Genomic DNA, 26905 nt, shown 5'->3' on the forward strand with positions numbered 1-26905 from the left:
CGAACCAGCCTGGCATCCCAGGGGTGAAGCCCACTTGATTATGGTGGATAAGCTTTTTGATGTGCTGCTGGATTTGGTTTGCCAGTATTTTACTGAGGATTTTTGCATCTATGTTCATCAGGGATATTGGTCTAAAATTCTCTTTTTTTGTTGTGTCTCTGCCATGCTTTGGTTTCAGGATGATGCTGCCCTCATAAAATGAGTTAGGGAGGATTTCCTCTTTTTCTGTTGATTGGAATAGTTTCAGAAGGAGTGGTACTGCCTTCTCTTTGTACCTCTGGTAGAATTAGGCTGTGAATCTGTCTGGTTCTGGACTTTTTTTGGTTGGTAGGGTATTAATTATTGCCTCAATTTCAGAACCTGTTATTGGTCTATTCAGAGATTCAACTTCTTCCTGGCTTAGTCTTGGGAGGGTGTATGTGTCCAGGAATTTATCCACTTATTCTAGATTTTCTAGTTTATTTGCATAGAGGTGTTTATAGTATTCTCTGATGGTAGTGGTGATATCCCCTATATCATTTTTTATTGCATCTATTTGATTCCTCTCTTTTCTTCTTTATTAGTCGTGCCAGCGGTCTATCAATTCTGTTGATCTTTTCAAAAAACCAGCTCCCAGATTCATTGATTTTTTGAAGGGTTTTTTTGGTCTCTATCTCCTTCAGTTCTGCTCTAATCTTAGTGATTTCTTGCCTTCTGCTAGCTTTTGAATGTGTTTGCTCTTGCTTCTCTAGTTCTTTTAATTGTAATGTTAGGGTGTCGATTTTAAGTCTTTCCTCCTTTCTCTTGTGGGCATTTAGTGCTATAAATTTCCCTCTACACACTGCTTTAAATGTGTCCCAGAGATTCTGGTACATTGTGTCCTTGTTCTCATTGGTTTCAAAGAACATCTTTATTTCTGCCTTCATTTCATTATGTACCCAGTAGTCATTCAGGAGCAGGTTGTTCAGTTTCCATGTAGTTGTGCAGTTTTGAGTGAGTTTCTTAATCCTGAATTCTAGTTTGATTGCATTGTGGTCTGAGAGACAATTTGTTGTGATTTCTATTCTTTTACATTTGCTGAGGAGTGTTTTGCTTCCAATTATGTGGTCAATTTTAGAATAAGTATAATGTGGTCCTGAGAAGAATGTATATTCTGTTGATTTGGGATGGAGAGTTCTGTAGATGTCTATTAGATCCACTTGGTGCAGAGGTGAGTTCAAATCCTGGATATCCCTGTTAACCTTCTGTCTCGTTGATCTTTCTAATAATGACAGTGGGGTATTAAAGTCTCCCATTATTATTGTGTGGGAGTCTAAGTCTCTTTGTAGGTTTCTAAGGACTTGCTTTATGAATCTGGGTGCTCCTGTATTGGGTGCATGTATATTTAGGATAGTTAGCTCTTCTTGTTGAATTGATCCCTTTACCATTATGTAATGGCCTTCCTTGTCTCTTTTGATCTTTGTTGGGTTAAAGTCTGTTTTATCAGAGACTAGGATTGCAACCTCTGCTTTTTTTGCTTTCCATTTGCTTTGCAGATCTTCCCCCATCCCTTTATTTTGAGCCTATGTGTATCTCTGCATGTGAGATGGGTCTCCTGAATACAGCACACTGATGGGTCATGACTCTTTATCCAATTTGCCAGTCTGTGTCTTTTAATTGGAGCATTTAGCCCATTTAAATTTAAGGTTAATATTGTTATGTGTGAATTTGATCCTGTCATTATGATGTTAGCTGGTTATTTTGCCTGTTAATTGATGCAGTTTCTTCCTAGCCTTGATGGTCTTTACAATTTGGCATGTTTTTGCAGTGGCTGGTACCAGTTGTTCCTTTCCATGTTTAGTGCTTCCTTCAGGAGCTCTTGTAAGGCAGGCCTGGTGGTGACAAAGTCTCTCAGCATTTGCTTGTCTGTAAAGGGTTTTATTTCTCCTTCACTGATGAAGCTTAGTTTGGCTGGATATGAAATTCTGCGTTGAAAATTCTTTTCTTTAAGAATATTGAATATTGGCCCCCACTCTCTTCTGGCTTGTAGGGTTTCTGCTGAGCAATCTGCTGTTAGTCTGATGGGCTTCCCTTTGTGGGTAACCCAACTTTTCTCTCTGACTGCTCTTAAAATTTTTTCCTTCATTTCAACCTTGGTGAATCTGACAATTATGTATCTTGGGGTTGCTCTTTTCAAGGCGAATTTTTGTGGTGTTCTCTGTATTTCCTGAATTTGAATGTTGGCCTGCCTTGCTAGGTTGGGGAAGTTCTCCTGGATGATATCCTGAAGAGTGTTTTCTAACTTGGTTCCATTTTCCCCATCACTTTCAGGTACACCAATCAAACATAGATTTGGTCTTTTCACATAGTCCCATATTTCTTGGAGACTTTGTTCATTTCTTTTTACTCTTTTTTCTCTAATCTTGTCTTCTTACTTTATTTCATTAATTTGATCTTCAATCACTGATATCCTTTCTTCCACTTGATCGAATTGGCTATTGAAACTTGTGCATGCATCACGAAGTTCTCGTCCTGTGGTTTTCAGCTCCAGGGGGTCATTTAAGGTCTTCTCTACACTTTTTATTCTAGCTAGCCATTCATCTAACCTTTTTTTCAAGGTTTTTAGCTTCTTTGCAATGGGTTAGAAGATGCTCCTTTAGCTTGGAGAAGTTTGTTATTACCAACCTTCTGAAGTCTACTTCTGTCAACTCATCAAAGTCATTCTCTGTCCAGCTTTGTTCCGTTGCTGGCGAGGAGCTGTGATCCTTTGGAGGAGAAGAGGTGCTCTGGTTTTTGGAATTTTCAGCTTTTCTGCTCTGGATTCTCCCCATCTTTGTGGTTTTATCTACCTTTGGTCTTTGATGTTGGTGACCTACAGATGGTGTTTTGGTGTGGATGTCCTTTTTGTTGATGTTGATGCTATTCCTTTCTGCTTGTTAGTTTTCATTCTAGCAGTCAGGGCCCTCAGCTGCAGGTCTGTTGGAGTTTGCTGGAGGTCCACTCCAGGCCCTGTTTTCCTGGGTATCACCAATGGAGGCTGCAGAATGGCAAATATTGCAGAACAGCAAATATTGCTGCCTGATCCTTCCTCTAGAAGCTTCATCCCAGAGGGGCACCTGCCTGTATGAGGTGTCTGTCATCCCCTACTAGGAGGTATCTCTCACGCTACGTGGGGGTCAAGGACCCACTTGAGGAGGCAGTCTGTCCGTTCTCAGAGCTTGAACGCTGTGCTAGGAGAACCACTGCTCTCTTCAGAGCTGTCAGAGAGGAACGTTTAAGTCTGCAGAAGTTGTCTGCTGCCTTTTGTTCAGCTATGCCCTGCCCACAGAGGTGGAGTCTATAGAGGCAGTAGGCCTTGCTGAGCTGCAGTGGCCTCTGCCCAGTTAGAGCTTCCCAACTGCTTTGTTTACTTAGTGAAGCCTCAGTAATGGCAGACGCCCCTCCACCCACCAGGCTGCAGCCTCACAGGTTGATCTCAGACTGCTGTGCTAGCAGTGAGCAAAGCTCCGTGGGCATGGGACCCGCTGAGCCAGGCGTGGGAGGGAATCTCCTGGTCTGCCGTTTGCTAAGACTTTTGAAAAGTGCAGTATTTGGGCAGAAGTATACCGCTTTTCCAGGTACAGTCTGTCACAGTTTTCCTTGGCTGGGAAAGGAAAATCTCCTGACCCCTTGCACTTCCCTGGTGAGGCAACACCCTGCCTTGCTTTGGCTTGCCTTCTGTGGGCTGCACCCTCTGTCCAACCAGTCCCAATGAGATGAACCAGATACCTCAGTTGGAAATGCAGAACTCACCCGTCTTCTGAGTCGATCTTGCTGGGAGCTGCAGACCGGAGCTGTTCCTATTTGGCCATCTTGGAAGCGACCCCCTTTAATATCTTCTTCTTATGAGTACACCAGGTGGACTGGATTAGAACCTACCCTAATGTTCTCATTTTAACTTAATTACCTCTTTAAAGGCCCTATCGCAATGCAGTTACATTCCGAAGTATTAGGGGTTAGGGCTTCAATATAGGAATTTTGGGGGTGTACAATTCAGTCCATAACAACTTGGTTATTAATTTAGCCACTTGTCAATTAAGTTGAAATTAAGCATTATTTTCAGATTAGTGGGAAGAACAATTTACATTTTTTGTTTCATAGCATTAACAAAGTTATGATGTTTTGTGGAATGAAAAATGGAGCAATTCGAGTCTATGTCCTAAATCAGAATGATCCTTCATTGACCAGTTTGGTGGACTACTGGCACTTCAATATGCACGACAATAATTATGGATGTATTAAAACTATTGCTAGTAGCTTTGATGATCGTTTCTTGGTGACTGCTGGAGCAGATGGTAATATCTTTGTTTTCAACATTTTTTCTGAATTTATGCTAAGGAAAGACATGAAGGCCAAAGTTCCATCTCCCAGGGTATGTAATTAATTAACCAGTTAATTAGTAACAAACTGTATTTAAAAATAGTGATATTAAAATTGTTCATATTCTTTATAAATTGAAAGTTATTTAGACATATTCACCTTATAGTCTAATCTTCCTGCTACTATTATAATTTGACTTTCTGGTGCTTCTATATCAAATATTAAAGGTATTACATTCCCCTTGTTATTAAAGATTGAAATTCCCCAGATTAAAAAAGAATGTGTCAGTTTTTCTATATAGTCAAAAGTTTGTAGATTAAAAAAACTTTCTTAATCAAAGTTTTTTTTCAAAGTTCACAATTTTTTCAGATTTTCTTTTGCCTTTCATTTATTCATTCACTCATTGTAAGGGCTGATATAGGACATATGCCATAAAGTGTGGTTTTGATAGGGGTTGCAAAAATATAGTTGTTTTTAGTATTAGAATGTGACAATGCGGGTCATGATCAAAGATTCAGTATAAAGTATTTTTTTAAAAGCAGAACTAGATTTTTGGCTTTATGATGAAGTTTGAGGGTTCAGATCCCTAAATTATATCCTTTTTTCCTGTCACAGAACTTGAATTTCATATTATCAAAGCAATTTATTTGGAAAAAGTCAGTAGTTAATAACCATTAGAATTGCTCCTAAGGAGAAAGGAGTTGTATTAGAAAGATTATAGCTAAAATTCCTTTGAACATATTGGCTTCCCATTTAGCAGGTAACCTACTTCAAGTACACATAAGAATGTAGGGAAGATATGAGTAGGTCAATTTTCATTTCTTCTAATAGCAAAATTTGGAGTATGGGCTGCTGTTTAGAGAGGGTCCAGCTCAGAAAAAGTAATTACAGGAGGGAAAGTATATGAACGAGAAGAAAATGCCTTTCTACCCGGTGCCAGCCCTCTCTATAGAAACCCATATTGGATAGAAAAATATTTATTCCACATTTCAGTAATCATGTCCTTTTATTTACGGCTGCAGTCAATATCCCTCTTTACAGAAACCCATATTGGATACAAAAATATTTATTCCACATTTAAATTTATGGCTGCAATCAATATTTCTTAAATCACTGAAGCAGACATTGCTTTTAAGAAAGAAAAATGAGAAAGATTTAAAAAAAAAACAACAGAAAACAACCAAGCTCAGCACTGATCTGAGGTTCTTACCTTACTGTACTTTAGAATCGGCTAGGGAGCCCTAGAAGTACAGATGCCAGAGCCCACCCAAGAACAATTAAATTACAATCTGTGAAGGTGAGGCCCAGTCTTCAGTATTGTATACACTATCCTTCATGTGATTCTACTGTGCAGCTAGGATTGAGACCCATTGGCATATATTTTGGAACTAATTGGCATATTTTTGGAACTTTGTTTAACTCAACCTTATTGGAAACAACTGTGGCCAGGAGACAATTACCCCAGTATCAGCATCAAATCCTAGAAGTTACACTGATATTAGAAAACCAAGGTACTTAGCTCTGGCCAATAAAAGAATAAAAAATAAATAAAATTCAATAAATTTTTGTCCTAAGTGATTAATAATCAGTACAATTTATTAGCCATTACTGTCTCTTATATTGATCATGTTTTATGACTTTGCTCTTATTAAAGTCATAAACCTTGACTTCCATAAAAATTTGTAGATTTACATTTCATACATATAAAGACTAATAAAACAACTTTATCAAAACAGAATCTTTATTTACTTACAACAAATGACAGCAAAACAGAGACCTATCTTTTATGAAAGAGAATAGGGAATAAAGTTTAGTTTTATTTATGAACAGACTAGTTAGCAAACTAAGACTATTTTGTTCACTGGGTTATAATTCTCCTTCCTTAATATCACAGACTAAGACATTTTACAGCACAGTACCTGAATAAACAGAGTACTTTTAAGTGATTTACTTTTTAGTTCCCCCAAATTTAAACTGATTTCCTTTCTTAAGGGAGACTTGTATTTCTGAATTCATATCTTTCTCTTTCAAGGAGGGGGATTATATTGTTCTTTGCATTTTGCATTTTATGGCTTCCTTTGAGAAGGTGATATAAAATGCTTACTTAAAATGTCAAAATTTATATATTGAAATATTTCTAGGACACACTGAGGTATTTGGACAAATGATTCATGTGATAAAGGTATATACTGAAAAACAGCATTTTGAAATAAATGATCTAGACTTTTGTGAATTCTGTGTTGATAGTATATGAACATTAGTAATTTACATATTGAGGGGAAATTATGGGGATATTAACATTTTGCAAACATATGATGAGGTTAAGACTCTTCCTATGTACTCCTTCAAATAAAGCAGAAACAAATAAGTTTAGTAAACTGCATTTTTTTCTTGGATTTTTGTGAAACTGATTTTCAGACCTACAATTATTATAAAATTGGCAGAAAAAACCCGAACCAGTTTGAGTTTTGAATTTACTTCTTGCTAGATATTTTAAGGAAAATACTACGCAGTTTTAAAGGGCTAACCTTTTACTTCCCTTCTTATAGTTTGGAATTGAAACAGAGCCAATTCCAGAAGACATTGAAGATCCCAAAGCCTACAGGTATGGGAATTTTTGATAAATACTGACTAGGCCTGAGATTTTGCAAAAGAAATCAACAGTGCAGAAGTTGACCAAGCTTAATGAATTTTCAAATTATTGAATACTAATTTTCTCTTTCTCTGCTGTTTCTGTATCACAACCTGTTATTGTTTTAAATTTCTGTTTTCAGTATCGAGAATGCTAGGAGAAAAAGAGAACATGACAAGTTAATGAAAGAAGTGGAAGAAATAAAGGCACAGAAGAGAGAGAAAATCAAAGCTTTGAGGAATGAATTTTGTAAACTATTAGAAATGAATGAAGAATTACCAAAGCATATGCAGTTTAAACGAACAGTAAGCCTAATATAAACTTGATTTTTATTTTAACATATGCTATTTCTGGATAGAGATGACTATTTTCCCAACAAATAGAAACACTTAACATCATCTTTCTTTTTTGTTTGTTTCTTTCAAAATTTCAATAGCCATTTATTTTGGGCATCTTTTAATTTGTATGTGGGGTTTATCCATTTTAATCAGTTAAGATTCTTGTTGACACAAATTGTTTTACATCAACTGTTGTTATAGAACACATGAAAGGAATACATGGGGAAGAAATAAAGTAGAACCCAAGAGTTCTTTTAAGTTTTCTGTTATGGAGACATGAATAACAGATACGCTGAAGTATAAACAAAAATTGGCCTGAAGTGTCCGGTGGCTGTCTTTGTTGGGAACTATGGCTAAACATCATCCCGATTTGATCTTTTGCTGCAAGCAGACTGGTATTGCTATCAGAAGACTGTGTGAAAAATGTGATGGCAAGTGTGTGATTTGTGACTCCTATGTGCGTCCCTGCGCTCTGATGCACATATGTGATGAGCGTAACTATGGATCTTACCACGGGTGCTGTGTGATCTGTGGAGGCCCTGGGGTTTCTGATGCCTGTTATTGTAAGGAAGTGCACCATCCAGGAGGAGGATAGGGATGGCTGCCCAAAGATTGTCAGTTTGGGTAACTCTAAGTCAGACCTTTTCTATGAATGCAAAAAATACGGCTTCAAGAAGAGGTGATTGGTGGGTGGCCCCTTCCTCCCCTCCACATCAAGCTGCTGCAGCTGCCAAAAAAGATGCCTACTACTACCAGCAGAAAGGGAGTGGAGCCCAGAGCATCACCAGGAGTGCCTTCTAGTGTACTGTCACCTTGCCACCCCCTCCCCTCCCGTCACCCAGACACATGGAAGGGATGGAAAAGGATTCTTCACAGAGCACTCCGGTACACTGTATCAGAGAAAAATTGATAGATTAGCTAATGGTTTTTCTTGAATTTGAGAAGCAAAGCCCTGTTCTCCATATTGATGTGTTCTCCCTCAACCAAGATCTTCTAAAAAGAAATAATATTTTAGTCTTCTGCTTGAGGAGTTGACTGTGAAGCTATGTCCAGTGAAAAACATATTCTTGCAGCAGCTCTGGTGGCAGTTGTCTTTGAGGAACCTTCCATGTGTGGTGGGAAGCTATCGGAACAAGAAATGTAGGCATTTAACCTTATAACACTTGTGCTGGTTTCCTGCCTTCTGAGATATTAGAAACCCTTTCTGTGGCTATTATATTAATAAAATTGGTGTTTGTTTTCTGGTAAAAAAAAAATTGTGGTCAGAATAGCAGGTCTTCAAAGTATAAAGCAGAAAATAAAATACAGGCCTTTAGGCTGGGCATGGTGGCTCATGCCTGTAATCCCAGCACTTTGGGAGGCCAAGGCAGGCGGATCATGAGGTCAGGAGATCGAGAGCATCCTGGCTAACATGGTGAAACCCTGTCTCTACTAAAAATACAAAAAAATTAGCCAGGTGTAGTGGTGGGCGCCTGTAGTCCCAGCTACTCAGGAGGCTGAGGCAGGAGAATGGCATGAAACCCGGGAGGCGGAGTGTGCAGTGAGCCAAGATTACACCACTGCACTGCCGCCTGGGGGACAGAGCGAGACTCTGTCTCAACAACAACAACAAAAAATACAGGTCTTTATTCTACAATATGTATAATTATATAATGTTTTATAAATTATAAAATTACTTTAACACAATACACAAAATAATAACAGTAGTCATTTTTTGATTCCATAAGCATTTCAAATACAGACATGTTGAGATGGCAAAATTATGCTATACTACGCAACTTTTGCCTCAATGAATCTAGCTTACTAGCTCAGGCTGAATATTCGCCCTCTGAAGCACTTCTTCAGGCATGCCAAAATAGGACTGACAGATGAAATTACATACGCGGTTTATTTCTCTCAATCCAATGAAGGCTTCCAGTGATCTTTAGGAAAGCCAACGCCCACCATGAATAGCATACACCTGGTAAGTTCCCTGGCCTTCCATTAAATCCACCCGAGGGTAACTCATTCACAAAACCACTAACCAGGTAAATCACAATTTACTTGATGTGACTGACTTGGTAATAGCCAGGAATCCTGTGCAACAATAAATTTGCCCGGCATAGGATTCAGAACCTGGTCTGTAACCAAATCCACCATCAAAATTCATACACAGATAAAACAAATTCAACTGCCTTTTTTTTTTTTTTACATTAATAGCATCAAGCTTCCCCAGGAGAGCCAGTTTCCACCGCACAAAAAGAGAATCTTGTATCAATTTCCCCCTACTTTATAAAAGTAGATTTTCCCCATCCCATGAAACAGCTGGTCTCTCTGCCCTGCACTGCGTTCATCCCTTATCTTTCAGGCTGGCCCCTTCTGGTCCATTAATTCTGTATGCTGATAAAACTACCACAGTGCACGCTGGAACTTCCAGCAGACCATTAGCTCAAGTTAGAGCAGCTGCTCAGTGGGACCCCAAAAGTCTCCAGCAAGAGAACCATCTTCTTTTCATAAACTTGGAACATATTCCACAACTTTTTTACATCGATAACATTAATCCTATCATACAAAGTAAGAATCTGGACAGCACTAACAGTGTATAAAACATGAGGATCATGTCTGATATTAGCACTTATTCCACCAAACTCATGTTGGCAAGACTTAATAAATGTCAGAATTTCTTCACTATTCATGCAGTGAAGTTGTCCCATGAGATCCAATACTGTCAGACCCCAATAGACGCCACTCATTCTCAAATACTCAGACATATAGTATTCATAATCATCTTTCTTTGAGCCATAGGATGTGATACAATCTACATGTTTCTCCAATAATAAGGTGTCTGGTGTATCTCACTTGATAATAACATGCCCATGTCTAAGAGTGAAAACCAAAAATCATCTTTAAGCTTCTTTTTATCTGGCCAGTCAGTATGTTTGCAGCAAATAAACTACTCTAGAACTTGACACACTGCTTGGTTTGGAAGCAGATGAACCTCTTTACTTTAGATTTGCCTACCACACTTTTTTTTTTTTTTTGGTAACAAGATAAGACATAAGTATAGGTTTGAATCTGGTTATCAACTCGTATTGTACTTAGCCAAAATACAATGGGTAGATGCATGTATAATTTGATTATCTGTGCTTCTATTTCTATAATTTATCAGATCTGTTGAAAAGACAGTACCCGGTTGATCTACAAAACTTTTTTTAAAATGACTTAATATAGTTGTAGCTATTGGGGCAATCACAAAATTGTTTAAGCCAATTTTGTATTCTACCTTTTTTTCTTTTGTGAGTTACTGCAAAGCCCCATGTACCTGCTAGTGGTTAGCTTTTTTTCATTTTGTACCCCTTCCGAAATGGAGTTAGTTAACCATCTAATCAAGTAAAAACCCATAATTCATAGTATGCTCATGGGTTACCCAGTCCTGTAATTCTAGAAGCACTTTGCCAATTTCATATAAAAAATGCTTTGGTGAAATCATGATTTAATCATGTTGGTTAAAAAAACGAAGTCAAAATAGTTAAAAGACCTTTATGCTATTTTTCTAAGAAAAATGTTGAAACTTCCAGAGCATGGGTAATAAAATTTAAGATAAAAAACAACTGAGGCAAGTGCTGTGGCTAAGCACTTTGTACACATCATTACTTAAATGACACACAAACACCTCTGGAAAAAATAATTACTACTCACAATTTAGCACAAATATTGGCTCTGATATTTTTCCAGGGATGAAGTTAAGAAACATGAGACCTCTAAGTATCCTTATGGGAGAAAGTGGAGCCCTTTGTGAAGGAGATTCAACAAAAACTTGGTGATGTCAAGAAGACACCAGATACTGCTATCTTTCCTGGGTGGGGTCACACCAGGGGAGATGTTCGGATAATGATCAGTTGCCATAAGCATCTACCTCGTGTCCAATTTTTATGTAATAGTAGTTTCTTTGAGATGGCGTCTTTAAAACTGTATACTCTCCAAATATTGATAGCATTCATTATTTTTATTGTGGGAAAAAAACTGTGTAGCTTTATTTGCATTATTGTTAATTGTGAAGAACATTTCTCCTTATATTGTGGAAGTAAAGTTAAAATATGCTGTTTTTCTTCTGTAATGGACAGTTTATGATATTTGGGGAAGAGTTATGATGCAGCATGAAACTGGGGACAAAACTGAAATCTATGAAACAGAGTTGATACAGTACCCTTTTTGATGAATAGATCTTCTTATCTGCAGGATTTTGATGTAGATTCCCAAATCCGTGCTGAGATGCACAGAAAAACAGCTTTCAAAATTCAACAAGTGGAAAAGGAATTAGCTTGGGAAAAAGAGAAACATGAACTCGGCCTAATGAAGCTAAAGAATCGGTAGGATCCATATTCCCTACAAGCTAAGATGTTTGAGACCACATGTTTGAATAACATAGTTTATAGTAGTGTCAGTGAAGTGGCCAGATAAGAGGGCTCTGGAAGTACCCACTGACTTGAAATCTCAAGGAATCCTCTTGTCACTGCTACTGATATTTTCCTGAGCTTTCTGAGCACTCCTTTCTAGTTTAAATGTGGGAAATTTGTTTAACACTTAGATTTTAAAAATTATATAATACATATTTACTTTGTTTTGATGAATTATTTATTTTCTATCAAATTAATTAATGAACATGTATGTATTAAGAAATAAAAAATCAAATGGAACCAAAGGACTTTAAACAAAAGACAACCAGAGGTGGCTCTGGTTTTATCCCTCTCATGCATCAATTTGACTTCCAGGGGAAATGATTTTTTTTTTGCCATTTACTGAGATATAATTTACATAAGTAAAGTACATAAATCTTAACATCTTGAAAGTTTTTTACGGATGTATAAATATATCTACTACTCAGATTAATATAGAGAACATTTATAGCACTCCAGAAAGTTTCCCCATGTCCCCCTCACTTAATACTCTCCAAAGTTGAATCTTTATTGCCTTATATTAGTTTTGTTTGTGAATTCCATATAAATAGGGTGTTACAGTATGGATTCTTTTGCATCTGGCCTTTTTAAAAACTCATATGATGTCTAAGATTATCAATGTTGTTACATATATCAGTAGTTCATTCTTTTCTGTTGCTTTTTAATGTTTCTTTAAAATGATTATACCACAGTTTATCCCTTCTACTGTTAATAGATATTTGAGTTGTTTCTATTTTTGGCTACCATAAATAATGTCACTATGAATATTGTGTATGTTTTTTGATGGAAATAAGTGCTTATTTCTGTTGGTTATATACTCAGTTGTGGAACTGCTGGGCCATAGTTTATATGTATGTTTAGTTTTGTTAGATCTTGTCAGTTTTTCAAAGCGGTTTGAAAATTTACACTCTTCAATTTACACACTTACCATCAATGTATGAGAATCCCAATTGATCCCCACTGTGTTAGTGTCTTAGGGCTCCTGTAAAAAAGTACTACAAACTGATTGGCTTAAAACTGGTTATTTACTGTCTTGCAGTTCTGGCGGCTAGAAGTCCAAAATCAAAGTGTCAGGCAAGTGGGTTCTTTCTGAAGACTTGGTGGGGAGAATCTGTTCCATACCTGTCTCCAAGCTTCTAGTGGTTTGCCAGCAACCTTTGGTTTTCTTGGCTGATGAATCCATCACTCCAAATCCTCTGCTTTCACTCAAATGTTCTCCCTGTGTCTCTTCATATAGGTTTCCCTGTGTATGTCCATCTCTGTGTCCAAATTTTCCCTTTTTATAAGAACACCAGTCATGTTTCATTAAGGCCTGCTGTAATTATCTTATTTTAACTTGATTGCCTCTATCCAGACCCTATTTTCAAATAAGGTCACATTCTGAGGTGCTGGGGGTTAGGACCTCAACATAGCTTTTTGGGGGGACACAAATCCATAATACTCGTGCTTCGGATTGTCAGCCTTTTAAATTCCAGCTATTCTGTAGTAGCATCTCAGTATGGTTTACATTGGCATCTCCCTGATGAGTGATGATTTTAAGTCCCTTTTAATATATTTACCAATCATTCGTATATTTTCGATTGTTAGGTGTTTGTTCCAGTCTTTTGTCCATTTTTAAAACTGGGTTGCAGGAATTATGTATATCTTCTGGATATGAGCTTTGGTTATTTATATACATGTATCATATGAGTGACTATGTATATGACATGTATGTATGTGTATATGTGTGTGTATGTGTGTGTGTTTGCACATATAAAATACCTTGCTGTAGTATGTGGCTTTAGTCTCTTAAAAGAGTTGTTTGTTGAATAGAAGTTTTTTCTTTTAATGCAGTTCAACCTATTAGTCTTTTTTTAAAGATTAATGCTTTTGTGTTATACTTAAAGAACTTTTGCCTACTCCCAATTCATAAAATAATTGGTTTCTTCTAGAAGCTCTATTGTTTTTCCATCTTGAATAATTATTATGGGTGGTGTGAGATCATGTCATTTGTTTTTATACTGATATCCAATTGACCTAGTATTGTTTGTTGAAAAGACCATCCGTTCCTTACTACATTATAGTGATGCTTTTGTCATAAGTCAGGTAACTGTACATGTGTGGGTCTGTTTCTGAACACTTTATTCTATCTCATTGGCCTATCTGTCTATCCAGGTGCCAGTATCACTCTGTCTTAATTAAATCTTGACATCTAATATTGTAAATCCTGCAGCTTTGTTCTTCATCTCCAAGATTGGTTAGGTTCTTTGCATAGAATCAACTTGTCAATTTTTACAAAAAGCCTGCTAAAATTTGTATTGGAATTACATGGAATCTATAGAAATAATAGACATTAAGAAATAAATTCCTATTTAGGAATAATACACATTTAAATAATATTTAAAGAATAAATATTATCTTACATAAACATGATATATCTTAAAAAGAATCAGTTTTAATATTTTTATAGTGGTTACAACCATATATCTAAATAATGTATTTATATGTATTTATTATTAGTCATTTTTATTGACTTCCTAGTGTGGTAGCTAAGGATTTTCCTCACTTTAACTTATGCTTTCCTCTACCTTCTTGAAAATGTAGAATATATTATAATAATTATATACATTTTATATATAATATATAATTCTACATAATTATGTATAAATGAAGAATATATTATAATAATTGCTTTAATGTCTTTGTCTGCTAGTTATATTATCTGCATCATTTCTGTGCATGTTTCTATTGACTGATATATTTCTCTTCATTTTGGGTTACATTTTTATGCTTTTTTTAAATGCTTTTTTGGGTTACATTTTTATGCTTTTTGCCTGTCTGCCTGGTAAATTTGATTGTAAATTTTACATTGCAGGTGCTAGATATTTCTGTATACTTAAATTTTTTTGTAACTTTTTTTTTTAATACTTTAAATTCTAGGGTACATGTCCACAACCTGCAGGTTTGATACGTAGATATACATGTGCCATGTTGGTTTGCTGCACCCATCAACTCATCATTTACATTAGGTATTTCTCCTAACACTGTCCCTCCCCCAGCCATCCACCCCCTGACAAGCCCCGGTGTGTGATGTTCCCTGCCCTGTGTCCAAGTGATCTCATTGTTCAATTCCTACCTATGAGTGAGAACATGCGGTGTTTGGTTTTCTGTCCTTGTGATAGTTTGCTGAGAATGATGGTTTCCAGCTTCATTCATGTTCCTGCAAAGGACATGAACTCATCTTTTTTTATGGCTGCATAGTATTCCATGGACGGAGTCTCACTCTGTCACCCAGGCTGGAGTGCAGTGGCGTGATCACGGCTCACTGCAACCTCTGCCTCTTGGGTTCAAGCAATTCTCTGCCTCAGCCTCCTGAATAGCTGGGGTTGCAGGCGCCTGCCACCACGCCTGGCTAATTTTTTTTCATTTTTAGTAGAGACAGGGTTTCACCATCATGGCCAGGTTGGTATTGAACTCTTGACCTCATGATCCACCTGCCTAGGCCTCCCAAAGTGCTGGGATTACAAGCATGAGCCACCGTGCCTGGCTTAAATTTTTTTTTTTTTAATTTCAATAGGTTTTTGGGGAACAGGTAGTGTTTGGTTACATGAAAAGTTCTTTAGTGGTGATTTCTGAGATTTTGGTGCACCCATCACCTGAACAGTGTACACTGTACCCAACGTGTAGTCTTTAATCCTTCGCCATCCCCCACCCTTTCCCTTGGGTCCCAGAAGAGCTACCGGGCTCTGGGTTGGTACTGGGGAGTGTCTGCAGAGTCCTGTGATGTGATCCATCTTCAGGTCTTGAAGCCATGGATACCAGAACCTGCTCCAGTGGAGGTAGCAGGGGAGTGAAGTGGACTCTGTGAGGGTCCTTGGTTGTGTTTTTGTTTAGTGTGCTCGTTTTGGGTTGGTTGACCTCCAGCCAGGAAGTGGTGCTTTCAAGAGCCCATCAGCTGCGGTCCTGTAGGGAGGATGCAAACTTACCCTAGAGACACCTAGTTAAGTATTCAGGTTTCTCAGGCAGTGGGCAGGGCCATATAGAGCTCCCAAGAGATTAGGACCTTTGTCTTCAGCTACCAGGGCAGGTAGAGAAAGACCACCAGGTGGGGGCAGGGATAGGTGTGTCTGAGCTCAGCCTCTCCTTGGGCGGGACTTGCTGTGGCTGCTGTGGGGGATGGAGGTGTGGATCCCAGTCCAATAGAGTTATATTCCCAGAGGGATTATGGCTGCCTCTGCTGAGTCATACAGGGAAGTTGGGGAAAGCTGGTAGTCATAGGCCTGACCCTGCTCCCATGCAACCCACAGTCCTAAAGGCTGGTCTCACTCCTACCATACCCTCCCAAGTCTGTTTCCAGTCAGCTGCTGAGCAGGGCTGAGAACTGCCCCAGACCAGGAGTCTCCCCATTGAGAAAGCAGGCAGATTCAATTTTTTGGCGTCTCAGGGAAGCTGCATGGGTGATCCAGTTCCTTCAAAGGGTCTGTGGATTCTCTCAACTTTCCTGGATATGTTCCTGTGGTAGTTCTTGGAGCAAAAGTTCATGATGTGAGTCTCCACATGAGGCTCTGTTCCCATCTGCAAGCTAATCCCGCCTCCTATCTGCCACCTTAATCTCTGTATACTTTTAAATATTCTTGAGCTTTGTTCTGGAATTCAGTTAAGTTACATGGAAAAAGATTTTTTTTTTTTTTTTTGAGGCTTGCCTTTAATCTTTGTTAGATGAGATCAGGGCAGCCTTTAGTCTAGGGCTAATTTTTTCCCAGCTACTAAGACAACACTCTTCTGAGCAGAATATCCTATGACCCATGTATTATCAGCTTTATGGGAACACAAGCTATTTCAACTGTGTGAGATCTGTGGATTATTCTGCCTGTTCCTTTCTGGTATTTCTTTTCCCAGCCTCAGGTAGACTCCTTCTTATGCAGTGCTGATTAGTACTTAACTGCAGAGTGGAAGGGAGCCCTCTGCAGATCTTCAGAGCTCTCTCTCTCTGACTCTGGTTCTCTCTCTCCCTCTGTCTCTATTGTGCAGCTGTCTCCTCTCTGGTACTTCACTCTGAAAATTATAGCACTTCTTACCAGGTATTAAATCTCTGAATAGTTGAATTCCTGGATAATATTTCAATATTTGAATCCCTGAATTATAACCAGATTGCTACCTGCTAAAAGACGAAAGTGGTGAAGAAGTTCCTCTCAGAAAGAACTCAACATAGCAGCCTATGTTTGGCTTTAATAAGTATTCACAGTATATATAAGGTGTGTGTGTGTGTGTGTGTGTGTGTGTGTGTGTGTATTCATACATATATACGAATCCTAACTCACAAACTTAGGTATGTAAGTACATGGCTGTTCTTTATTTTATTTAAACTAACTTAAATCTGACTTTGACTCTGGGCTTCTATTCTATCAAGAAGATAGGAAAGTCAGTCTTAGTACTGCCGAAACTCATTGTCTCATTTTCCCAGACTGCCTGATTCTTTTAGTCCTTTGATTCTGTGGTTTCTGTGCTCTGCTGGAGCAGGCAATGTTTTGTGAGACCAGGAGCCACCTGTGCCATAGATCAAACACACATACAGACATCACTCTTAAGGCCTTACCATCTCCCCAGATGCTTTCAGATGCAGGGAACAAGTGCCCACAGCTCTGGGACCCACCTGCCCATCCTCCTCTGAGTCAGGGTTCACCTCTGCCTCTCCACCATCCTTGTTATCAAATACTCTTTTCCTTAACTCCTGCTTTCCGTCCCTGATCTGGGCACCCTCCATCCACCATAGCATCATGTTTTCAGGGAACATATGGAAGGAGATAATAAGAACCTAGCTAGCTATCTGATCGGAATGTGGGGAGAGGATAAAGTTGTACCAAATAACACTGGGTATCACCAATGTTTTCATCTTTACCAATCTAATGGGCAAAATATAATAACTCTTGATTGAATAATCTGCATCCTTTTTATTATTGGTGGGGTTCAGCATTTCCTTTCATATGCCTATGGTTCATTTATATGTATTCTTCTGAGAATTGTCTGTTTAGATTTCTTGTTCATTTTTCTTTGGGTTCTGTTTATTTCCCACATTATTTTTAATTTTAGCCTCTTTATCTATATTACAGATATTTGCCTTTTATTCTACATATTGTAAATGCTTTCTCCTGCTCTGCCATTTGCCTTAAACTTTGTTCATATTTTTCTAACTGTGCAGAATTTTAAATTTTTATGTGATCAAAACCAGCTATATTTTCCTTCATGTTGTGTCTGGAGTTGGTTCCTTCCAGTGGGTTCTTGGTCTTGCTAACTTCAAGAACGAAGCTGCGGACTTTCGCAGCGAGTGTTACAGCTCTTAAAGGTGGTGTGGACCCAAAGAGTGAGCAGCAGCAAGATTTATTGTGAAGAGTGAAAGAACAAAGCTTCCACAGCATGGAAGGGGACCTGAGTGGGTTGCTGCTGCTGGCTGGGGTGGCCAGCTTTTGTTCCCTTATGTGTCCCCACCCACATGCTGCTGATTGGTCCATTTTACAGAGCGCTGATTGGTCCATTTTAAAGAGTGCTGAGTGGTCCATTTTACAGAGTGCTGATTGGTGCATTTACAATCCTTTAGCTAGACACAGAGTGCTGATTGGTGTGTTTTTACAGAGTGCTGATTGGTGCATTTACAAGCCTTTAGCTAGACACAGAGCGCTGATTGGTGCATTTTTACAGAGTGCTGATTGGTGCACTTACAATCCTTTGGCTAGACACAGAGCGCTGATCAGTGCATTTTTACAGAGTGCTGATTGGTGCACTTACAATCCTTCAGCTAGACACAGAGCACTGATTGGTACATTTTTACAGAGTACTGATTGGTGCATTTATAATCCTTTAGCTAGACACAGAGTGCTGATTTGTGCGTTTTTACAGAGTGCTGATTGGTGCACTTACAATCCTTTAGCTAGACACAGCACTGATTGGTGCATTTTTACAGAGTGTTGACTGGTGCATTTACAATCCTTTAGCTAGACACAGAGCACTGATTGGTGTGTTTACAATCCTCTAGCTAGACAGAAAAGTTCTCCAAGTCCCCACTCAACCCAGGAAGTCCAGCTGGCTTCACTTCTCAATGTTAATCTGAGTCTCATGGAAAGGCTAAAATTTAAAAGTTCCAGTGAGCAAATACATAAAGGAAATAAGTCTTAAAGAGGTGAGAAAGATAGTATGTATGAAAGAAAAGGGAAAATTAAAAAGAAATAGTAAATCATTTTAAAAGCAGACATAGAGTTTAAAAGATGAAGTTAGAAAAATAGTAAGAAAGGCAAACAAGCTAGGAATAATGAATATATACAAAAATAAATTAAATTCTAAGAAGTGCATGTTTGTGTTTGTGTGTGTGTGTGTGATAATTATGAACCAATGCCCCCAAATAACAAGGTAATTGATGAAAAAAAATTTTTAATTAATTTTTTAATTGACAGATAGATGAAGAGCTTTTAAAAATAAGACTCTGTGGGCTATGAGAGAAAGATGAACTAGAGATTAGTATGATTTCCTGAGCTTGATGTTTTTTACAGAGGCAAATAGGGGAATCTGATAGATTGGGACCTTTGTGAAATGTCATTAAACATGGAAAATTGAGGGGCAAAGAGTAGAAATGAAGAGGTCTGCACTTTTATTCAACTGCTCAAGGTCTGCTCTTTTTATAGTTACTATGTGCAAATAAATTGCATTGCCACATGTATGGAAACACACACATATATACACACCACACATACCATGTAATTTAAGAAAAAAAATGTATTTTTAAAACATTTTGTGAGGTGAAGAATGAACATTCTTTAGTCTCTGGGGAATGAGAGTTAAAAATTATTTTTCCACTTTTTGATTTAGAGACCTTCACTCAAACACAGATATTAATATGTTTGTTTATATAATTTACATGTTTATATTTATTTATATATCTATGCATCAAAACACATACACAAACTATATATCTATAACAATATCTATTATATATTTTATATAATAATCTATCATATACATATATGTGTAGATATATATACATAATATATAATATATAGTCTATTATATATAATATGTAGGGAGATGGATTATATTTCCTCAGAATTTGATATGATCTATTTACCATTAAACTGCAGTTTACCTGCAAAATTTTCATTTTTCCACATATTATGAAAACACTGGTATTATAGTGATTAATAATGAGTTGTTTAGTATTTTCATTAGAAAGACCATATTTGCTCTTTAATCAAGTCCAATCCAACTTCCATCACATCCTGTTGGTAGATATATGTTAAAATTTGAGTCTAGCACAATATAATGATATAATAAGAATAGCATATTGTAGTTTTATTTTATTACTTAGTAATTATGCGGAATGATCAAAATGGTGACTACTGCAAATACTTGTTTTATTTTTTCAGATTTCGAGATCCACTGGAAAGTGATACTATTGTGGTTCATGCCATAATGAGTGACCACAAGATATCCTCTTACAGGCTGGTGCAGCCCTCTAAGTACTCCAAATTCAAACGAGCTAGTCAATCAGAGAGAAAACCAAGCAAATTGGACAGGTTTGAAAAAGAGGGACCTGGAAGAAAGGACAGTCAGAGAGATGCAGGTAGCCTATGACAAGAAGACTTTTAAATTCTTATTTACTAAGACTTCAAAAGTGAATTGTCTGTGGGCAGAACCATTGAACCTTCTTTGGTGGCTTGAGCTCAATCTCTTGTCCCTCTTCCTTCCATGTTGGTTTTCTTTGGAGTAAATAATCAAGAGAGACTAAAGTGTATGGTATAGCTGACAATGAGAGGCCACATTTTCCCAACAAATGCTCCATGTCCACTTTCCTCTTTAACGTAGTTTGTAAGAAAACCTACCCTGGTCATGTGACTGAGAGTGTGTGAGAGGACTGGATGCTGCTGTTTTCTTACTTGCCACATCTAGCTATTCTTAAATCTAGGATTTCCCCAGATGCTAGGAATCTAGGCAGTGGTTCGTTTCAGATTCCTGGGCCCTATTCCAAAGTGTGGGGCTAAAACACTGCATTTCAGACTATTTTCCAAGAACATATGCTTTAAATAGAATGATCAGAGAATAGAGGTATGAAAATAGTACCTCTAATCCCTGCAACCTGTTTCTTGTGGCTGCCCACAAGGTGACTGCAGATTAGTAGAAGAACAAGAATTCTGGAAATGGCTTGGAGAGCCATTCAATAATAAATAAAAGGTGCTGCTGCAGCCTGGCTAGATCTAGGCTATTGACAATGATATAATACAAACATTAATATTGGTTTATCTTCTTCATTGGGAACTCTTTAATGTCTCCTTTTTGCTTCTAGGATAAATTCTGAAACTGCTGTCCTGATACTTAATCCTTCCACAATCTATCCCTATTCTACGTTTCCAGTAGTGCCTTCTCATACTGTTCAGCTTGCCTGTTTAGTCTTTTGTCCTGCCTGCTGCTCCCTGATTGTGTCTGACACTTCTACACTCAGGCTTCTGCCAGAGTGACCTCTTCACTTCTCTCCTCTCTGAATTCTACCAATTCTTGGGGATGTAGCTTAAATTACACTTTTGTTTATAAGGCCTTCCCATGACCACCCAGGCCACATAAACTCTTCTTTCTCTATACCACCATATATTTGAAATATGAAATATGATGAAATGGTTATTTATAAGTATATAAGTATCTCATATTATTTAATTTTTCATGTCTATCTAAAGCTTGAACATGAATAGAGTAATTCCCCAATAGGAACTTGTTAGTAGACCAGGTGTGGTGGCTCACACTTGTAATCCCAGCACTTTGGGAGGCCAAGGCAGGTGGATCACTTGAGGTCAGGAGTTTGAGACCAGCCTGGTCAACATGGTGAAACCCCATCTCTACTAAAAAATACAATAATTAGCTGAGCACGGTGGCACATTCCTGTAGTCCCAGCTACTCAGGAGGCTGTGGCAGGAGAATCACTTGAACCCCAGAGGCGGAGGTTGCAGTGAGCCAAGATTGCATCATTGCACTCTAGCCTAGGTGACAAAGTGAGACTCTGTCTTGAAAAAAAAAAAAAAAAAAGAAAAGAAAGAAAAGAAACTTGTTAGTTGACACAGCCAATTTTTTTTTTTTGAGACAGAATCTCTCTCTGTTCCCCAGGTTGGAGTGAAGTGGTCCAATCTAGGCTCACTGCAACCTCCGCCTCCCAGGTTCAAGCAATTCTGGTTACTTCAGCCTCCTGAGTAACTGGGATTACACCCAGCTAATTTTTTTTTTTTTTGTATTTTTAGTAGAGATGGGGGTTTCACCGTGCCTAGGCTGGTCTTGAACTCCTGAGCTCAGGCAATCTGCCTAACTTGGCCTTCCAAAGTGATAAGATTATAGGAGTGAGCCACCAAGCCTGGCCATAAAGCCAATAATTTTTAAATTATTTATTTGATTGTTTCTGACGAGTTTTTTAGTTGGCTTCAGAGCACTTCAGTTGGTATGTGCCACCTCAAATTGCATGTATCGAATTGGACTTACTCGATTTTTCTCCTTTTCCCCACCATCATGTCACAAACACTCTTTCCCAACATGTTAATGGCCCACCATCATTTATCTTGTTCTCTAATTGTTTAATATATGTCTTATCTTGCCAACTTTTTAATAAGGTTTTTAAAAGCAAAAAAATGTGGCTTAGATCTTTTTATTTTGGCATTCCACAGTACTTATTATGGGGTTGAATTCGTAGTAGTTGGTCAATAAATACATTTTTGTTTTTGTTTTGTTTTGTTTGAGACAGAGTCTCACTCTGTTCCCCAGACTGGAATGCAGTGGCAAGATTTCAGCTTACTGCAACCTCTGCCTCCTGGTTTCAAGCAATTCTCCTGCCTCAGTCTCCCAAGTAGCTGAGATTACAGGAACGCACCACCACGACTGGCTAATTTTTGTATTTTTAGTAGAGATGGGGTTTCACCACGTTGCCCAGGCTGGTCTCAAACTCTTGACCTCAAGTGATCCACCTGCTTCAGCCTCCCAAAGTGCTGGGATTACAGGCGTGAGCCACCGCACCTAGTGCTCAATAAATACTTTGATTTACAAATTCAATATATTCTCTGTTTTTTTTTAATGCAGCAGGTTAAAAACAATATCTGAGAGTTTTGTTTTTATGTCTCAAAAAGGCTGAAAAATGTTGATTCTCTATATAGGTGGGAGTGTTACCATACAAGAAGAATCAATAATAGAAAAAGGGAAGAAATTTCGGCCTAAAACCCTAAGTGAAATTATGGTGGAAAATCAAATTGAGAAAACGAGAAAACTTATATTAAAAGCTGAAAGGGCACAACTAAAGATTCAACAGCGAAAAAAAGAATGGGAGGAACTGTGAGTTTTTTTTTACCTAAACTCTTTTTTTTATTTTATTTTATTATACTTTAGGTTTTAGGGTACATGTACACAATGTGCAGGTTTGTTACATATGTATCCATGTGCCATGTTGTTCTGCTGCACCCATTAACTTGCCATTTAGCATTAGGTATATCTCCTAATGCTGTCCCTCCTCCCTCCCCCCACCGCACAACAGTCCCCAGGGTGTGATGTTCCCCTTCCTGTGTCCATGAGTTCTCATTGTTCAATTCCCACCGATGAGTGAGAACATGCAGTGTTTGGTTTTTTGTCCTTGTGATAGTTTACTGAGAATGATGTTTTCCAGTTTCATCCATGTCCCTACAAAGGACATGAACTCATCATTTTTTATGGCTGCATAGTATTCCATGGTGTATATGTGCCACATTTTCTTAATCCAGTCTATCATTGTTGGACATTTGGGTTGGTTCCAACTCTTTGCTATTGTGAATAGTGCCGCAACAAACATATGTGTGCATGTGTCTTTATAGCAGCATGATTTATAGTCCTTTGGGTATATACCCAGTAGTGGGATGGCTGGGTCAAATGGTATTTCTAGTTCTAGATCCCTGAGGAATTGCCACACTGACTTCCACAATGGTTGAACTAGTTTACAGTCCCACCAACAGTGTAAAAGTGTTCCTGTTTCTCCACATCCTCTCCAGCACCTGTTGTTTCCTGACTTTTTCATGAGTGCCATTCTAACTGGTGTGAGATGGTATCTCACTGTGGTTTTGATTTGCATTTCTCTGATGGCCAGTGATGATGAGCATTTTTTCATGTGTTTTTTGGCTGCATAAATGTCTTCTTTTGGGAAGTGTCTGTTCATGTCCTTCACCCACTTTTTGATGGGATTGTTTGTTTTTTTCTTGTAAATTTGTTTGAGTTCATTGTAGATTCTGGATATTAGCCCTTTGTCAGATGAGTAGATTGCAAAAATTTTCTCCCATTCTGTAGGTTGCCTGTTCACTCTGATGGTAGTTTCTTTTGCTGTGCAGAAGCTCTTTAGTTTAATTAGATCCCATTTGTCAATTTTGGCTTTTGTTGCCATTGCTTTTGGTGTTTTAGACGTGAAGTCCTTGCCCACGCCTATGTCCTGAATGGTATTTCCTAGGTTTTCTTGTAGGATTTTAATGGTTTTAGGTCTAACATTTAAGTCTTTAATCCATCTTGAATTAATTTTTGTATAAGGTGTAAGGAAGGGATTCTGTTTCAGCTTTCTACATATGGCTAGCCAGTTTTCCCAGCACCATTTATTAAATAGGGAATCCTTTCCCCATTTCTTGTTTTTGTCAGGTTTGTCAAAGATCAGATAGTTGTAGATATGCAGCATCATTTCTGAGGGCTCTGTTCTGTTCCATTGATCTATGTCTCTGTTGTGGTACCAGTACCATGCTGTTTTAGTTACTGTAGCCTTGTAGTATAGTTTGAAGTCAGGTAGCGTGATGCCTCCAGCTTTGTTCTTTTGGCTTAGGATTGACTTGGCGATGCGGGCTCTTTTTTGGTTCCATATGAACTTTAAAGTAGTTTTTTCCAATTCTGTGAAGAAAGTCATTGGTAGCTTGATGGGGATGGCATTGAATCTATAAATTACCTTGGGCAGTATGGCCATTTTCACGATATTGATTCTTCCAACCCATGAGCATGGAATGTTCTTCCATTTGTTTGTATCCTCTTTTATTTCATTGAGCAGTGGTTTGTAGTTCTCCTTGAAGAGGTCCTTCACATCCCTTGTAAGTTGGATTCCTAGGTATTTGATTCTCTTTGAAGCAATTGTGAATGGGAGTTCACTCATGATTTGGCTCTCTGTTTGTCTGTGATTGGTGTACAAGAATGCTTGTGATTTTTGTACACCGATTTTGTATCCTGAGACTTTGCTGAAGTTGCTAATCAGCTTAAGGAGATTTTGGGCTGAGACAATGGGGTTTTCTAGATATACAGTCATGTCATCTGCAAACAGGGACAATTTGACTTCCTCTTTTCTTAATTGAATACCCTTTATTTCCTTCTCCTGCCTGATTGCTCTGGCCAGAACTTCCAGCACTATGTTGAATAGGAGTGGTGAGAGAGGGCATCCCTGTCTTGTGCCAGTTTTCAAAGGGAATGCTTCCAGTTTTTGCCCATTCAGTATGATATTGGCTGTGGGTTTGTCATAGATAGCTCTTATTATTTTGAGATACGTCCCATCAATACCTAATTTATTGAGAGTTTTTAGCATGAAGGTTGTTGAATTTTGTCAAAGGCCTTTTCTGCATCTATTGAGATAATCATGTGGTTTTTGTCTTTGGTTCTGTTTATATGCTGGATTACATTTATTGATTTGCATATGTTGAACCAGCCTTGCATCCCAGGGATGAAGCCCACTTGATCATGGTGGATAAGCTTTTTGATGTGCTGCTGGATTCGGTTTGCCAGTATTTTATTGAGGATTTTTGCATCAATGTTCATCAAGGATATTGGTCTGAAATTCTCTTTTTTGGTTATGTCTCTGCCAGGCTTTGGTATCAGGATGATGCTGGCTTCATAAAATGTGTTAGGGAGGATTCCCTCTTTTTCTATCGATTGGAATAGTTTCAGAAGGAATGGTACCAGTTCCTCCTTGTACCTGTGGTAGAATTTGGCTGTGAATCCATCAGGTTCTGGACTCTTTTTGGTTGGTAAGCTATTGATTATTGCCACAATTTCAGAACCTGTTATTGGTCTATTCAGAGATTCAACTTCTTCCTGGTTTAGTCTTGGGAGGGTGTACTTGTCGAGGAATTTATCCATTTCTTCTAGATTTTCTAGTTTATTTGCATAGTGGTGTTTGTAGTATTCTCTGATGGTAGATTGTATTTCTGTGGGATTGGTGGTGATATCCCCTTTTTCATTTTTTATTGCATCTATTTGATTCTTCTCTCTTTTCTTCTTTATTAGTCTTGCTAGCGGTCTATCAATTTTGTTGATCTTTTCAAAAAACCAGCTCCTGGATTCATTAATTTTTTGAAGGGTTTTTTGTGACTCTATTTCCTTCAGTTCTGCTCTGATTTTAGTTATTCCTAGCCTTCTGCTAGCTTTTGAATGTGTTTGCTCTTGCTTTTCTAGTTCTTTTAATTGTGATGTTAGGGTGTCAGTTTTGGATCTTTCCTGCTTTCTCTTGTGGGCATTTAGTGCTATAAATTTCCCTCTACACACTGCTTTGAATGTGTCCCAGAGATTCTGGTATGTTGTGTCTTTGTTCTTGTTGGTTTCAAAGAACATCTTTATTTCTGCCTTCATTTCATTATGTACCCAATAGTCATTCAGGAGCAGGTTGTTCAGTTTCCATGTAGTTGAGCGGTTTTGAGTGAGTTTCTTAATCCTGAGTTCTAGTTTGATTGCACTGTGGTCTGAAAGACAGTTTGTTATAATTTCTGTTCTTTTACATTTGCTGAGGAGAGCTTTACTTCCAACTTTGTGGTCAATTTTGGAATAGGTGTGGTGTGGTGCTGAAAAAAATGTATATTCTGTTGATTTGGGGTGGAGAGTTCTGTAGATGTCTATTAGGTCCACTTTGTGGAGAGCTGAGTTCAATTCCTGGATATCCTTATTAACTTTCTGTCTCATTGATCTGTCTAATGTTGACAGTGGGGTGTTAAAATCTCCCATTATTATTGTGTGGAAGTTTAAGTCCCTTTGTAGGTCACTCAGGACTTGCTTTATAAATCTAGGTGCTCCTGTGTTGGGTGCATATATATTTAGGATAGTTAGCTCTTCTTGTTGAATTGATCCCTTTACCATTATGTAATGGCCTTCTTTGTCTCTTTTGATCTTTGTTGGTTTAAAGTCTATTTTATCAGAGACTAGGATTGCAACCCCTG

General features: G+C 38.1%; 1 protein-coding gene and 2 pseudogenes across 1 annotated transcript in view; 2 read left to right on the forward strand and 1 right to left on the reverse strand.

Annotated features, from left to right (window-relative positions):
- Nucleotides 1-26905, forward strand: part of CFAP44 (cilia and flagella associated protein 44) — a 151355-nt gene that overhangs the window by 69800 nt on the left and 54650 nt on the right. The window contains exons 19-24 of the mRNA XM_003261819.3: nt 4099-4369; nt 6867-6922; nt 7092-7254; nt 11506-11636; nt 20114-20310; nt 22871-23045. Coding sequence (XP_003261867.1) covers nt 4099-4369; nt 6867-6922; nt 7092-7254; nt 11506-11636; nt 20114-20310; nt 22871-23045 — 993 coding nt within the window. The remainder of the gene's footprint in view (nt 1-4098; nt 4370-6866; nt 6923-7091; nt 7255-11505; nt 11637-20113; nt 20311-22870; nt 23046-26905) is intronic.
- Nucleotides 7637-7970, forward strand: LOC115832084 (annotated as a pseudogene).
- Nucleotides 8267-11172, reverse strand: LOC105738528 (annotated as a pseudogene).

The sequence above is a fragment of the Nomascus leucogenys genome, chromosome 21, assembly GCF_006542625.1.
Source record: "Nomascus leucogenys isolate Asia chromosome 21, Asia_NLE_v1, whole genome shotgun sequence".
In the NCBI taxonomy this organism is placed as follows: domain Eukaryota; kingdom Metazoa; phylum Chordata; class Mammalia; order Primates; family Hylobatidae; genus Nomascus; species Nomascus leucogenys.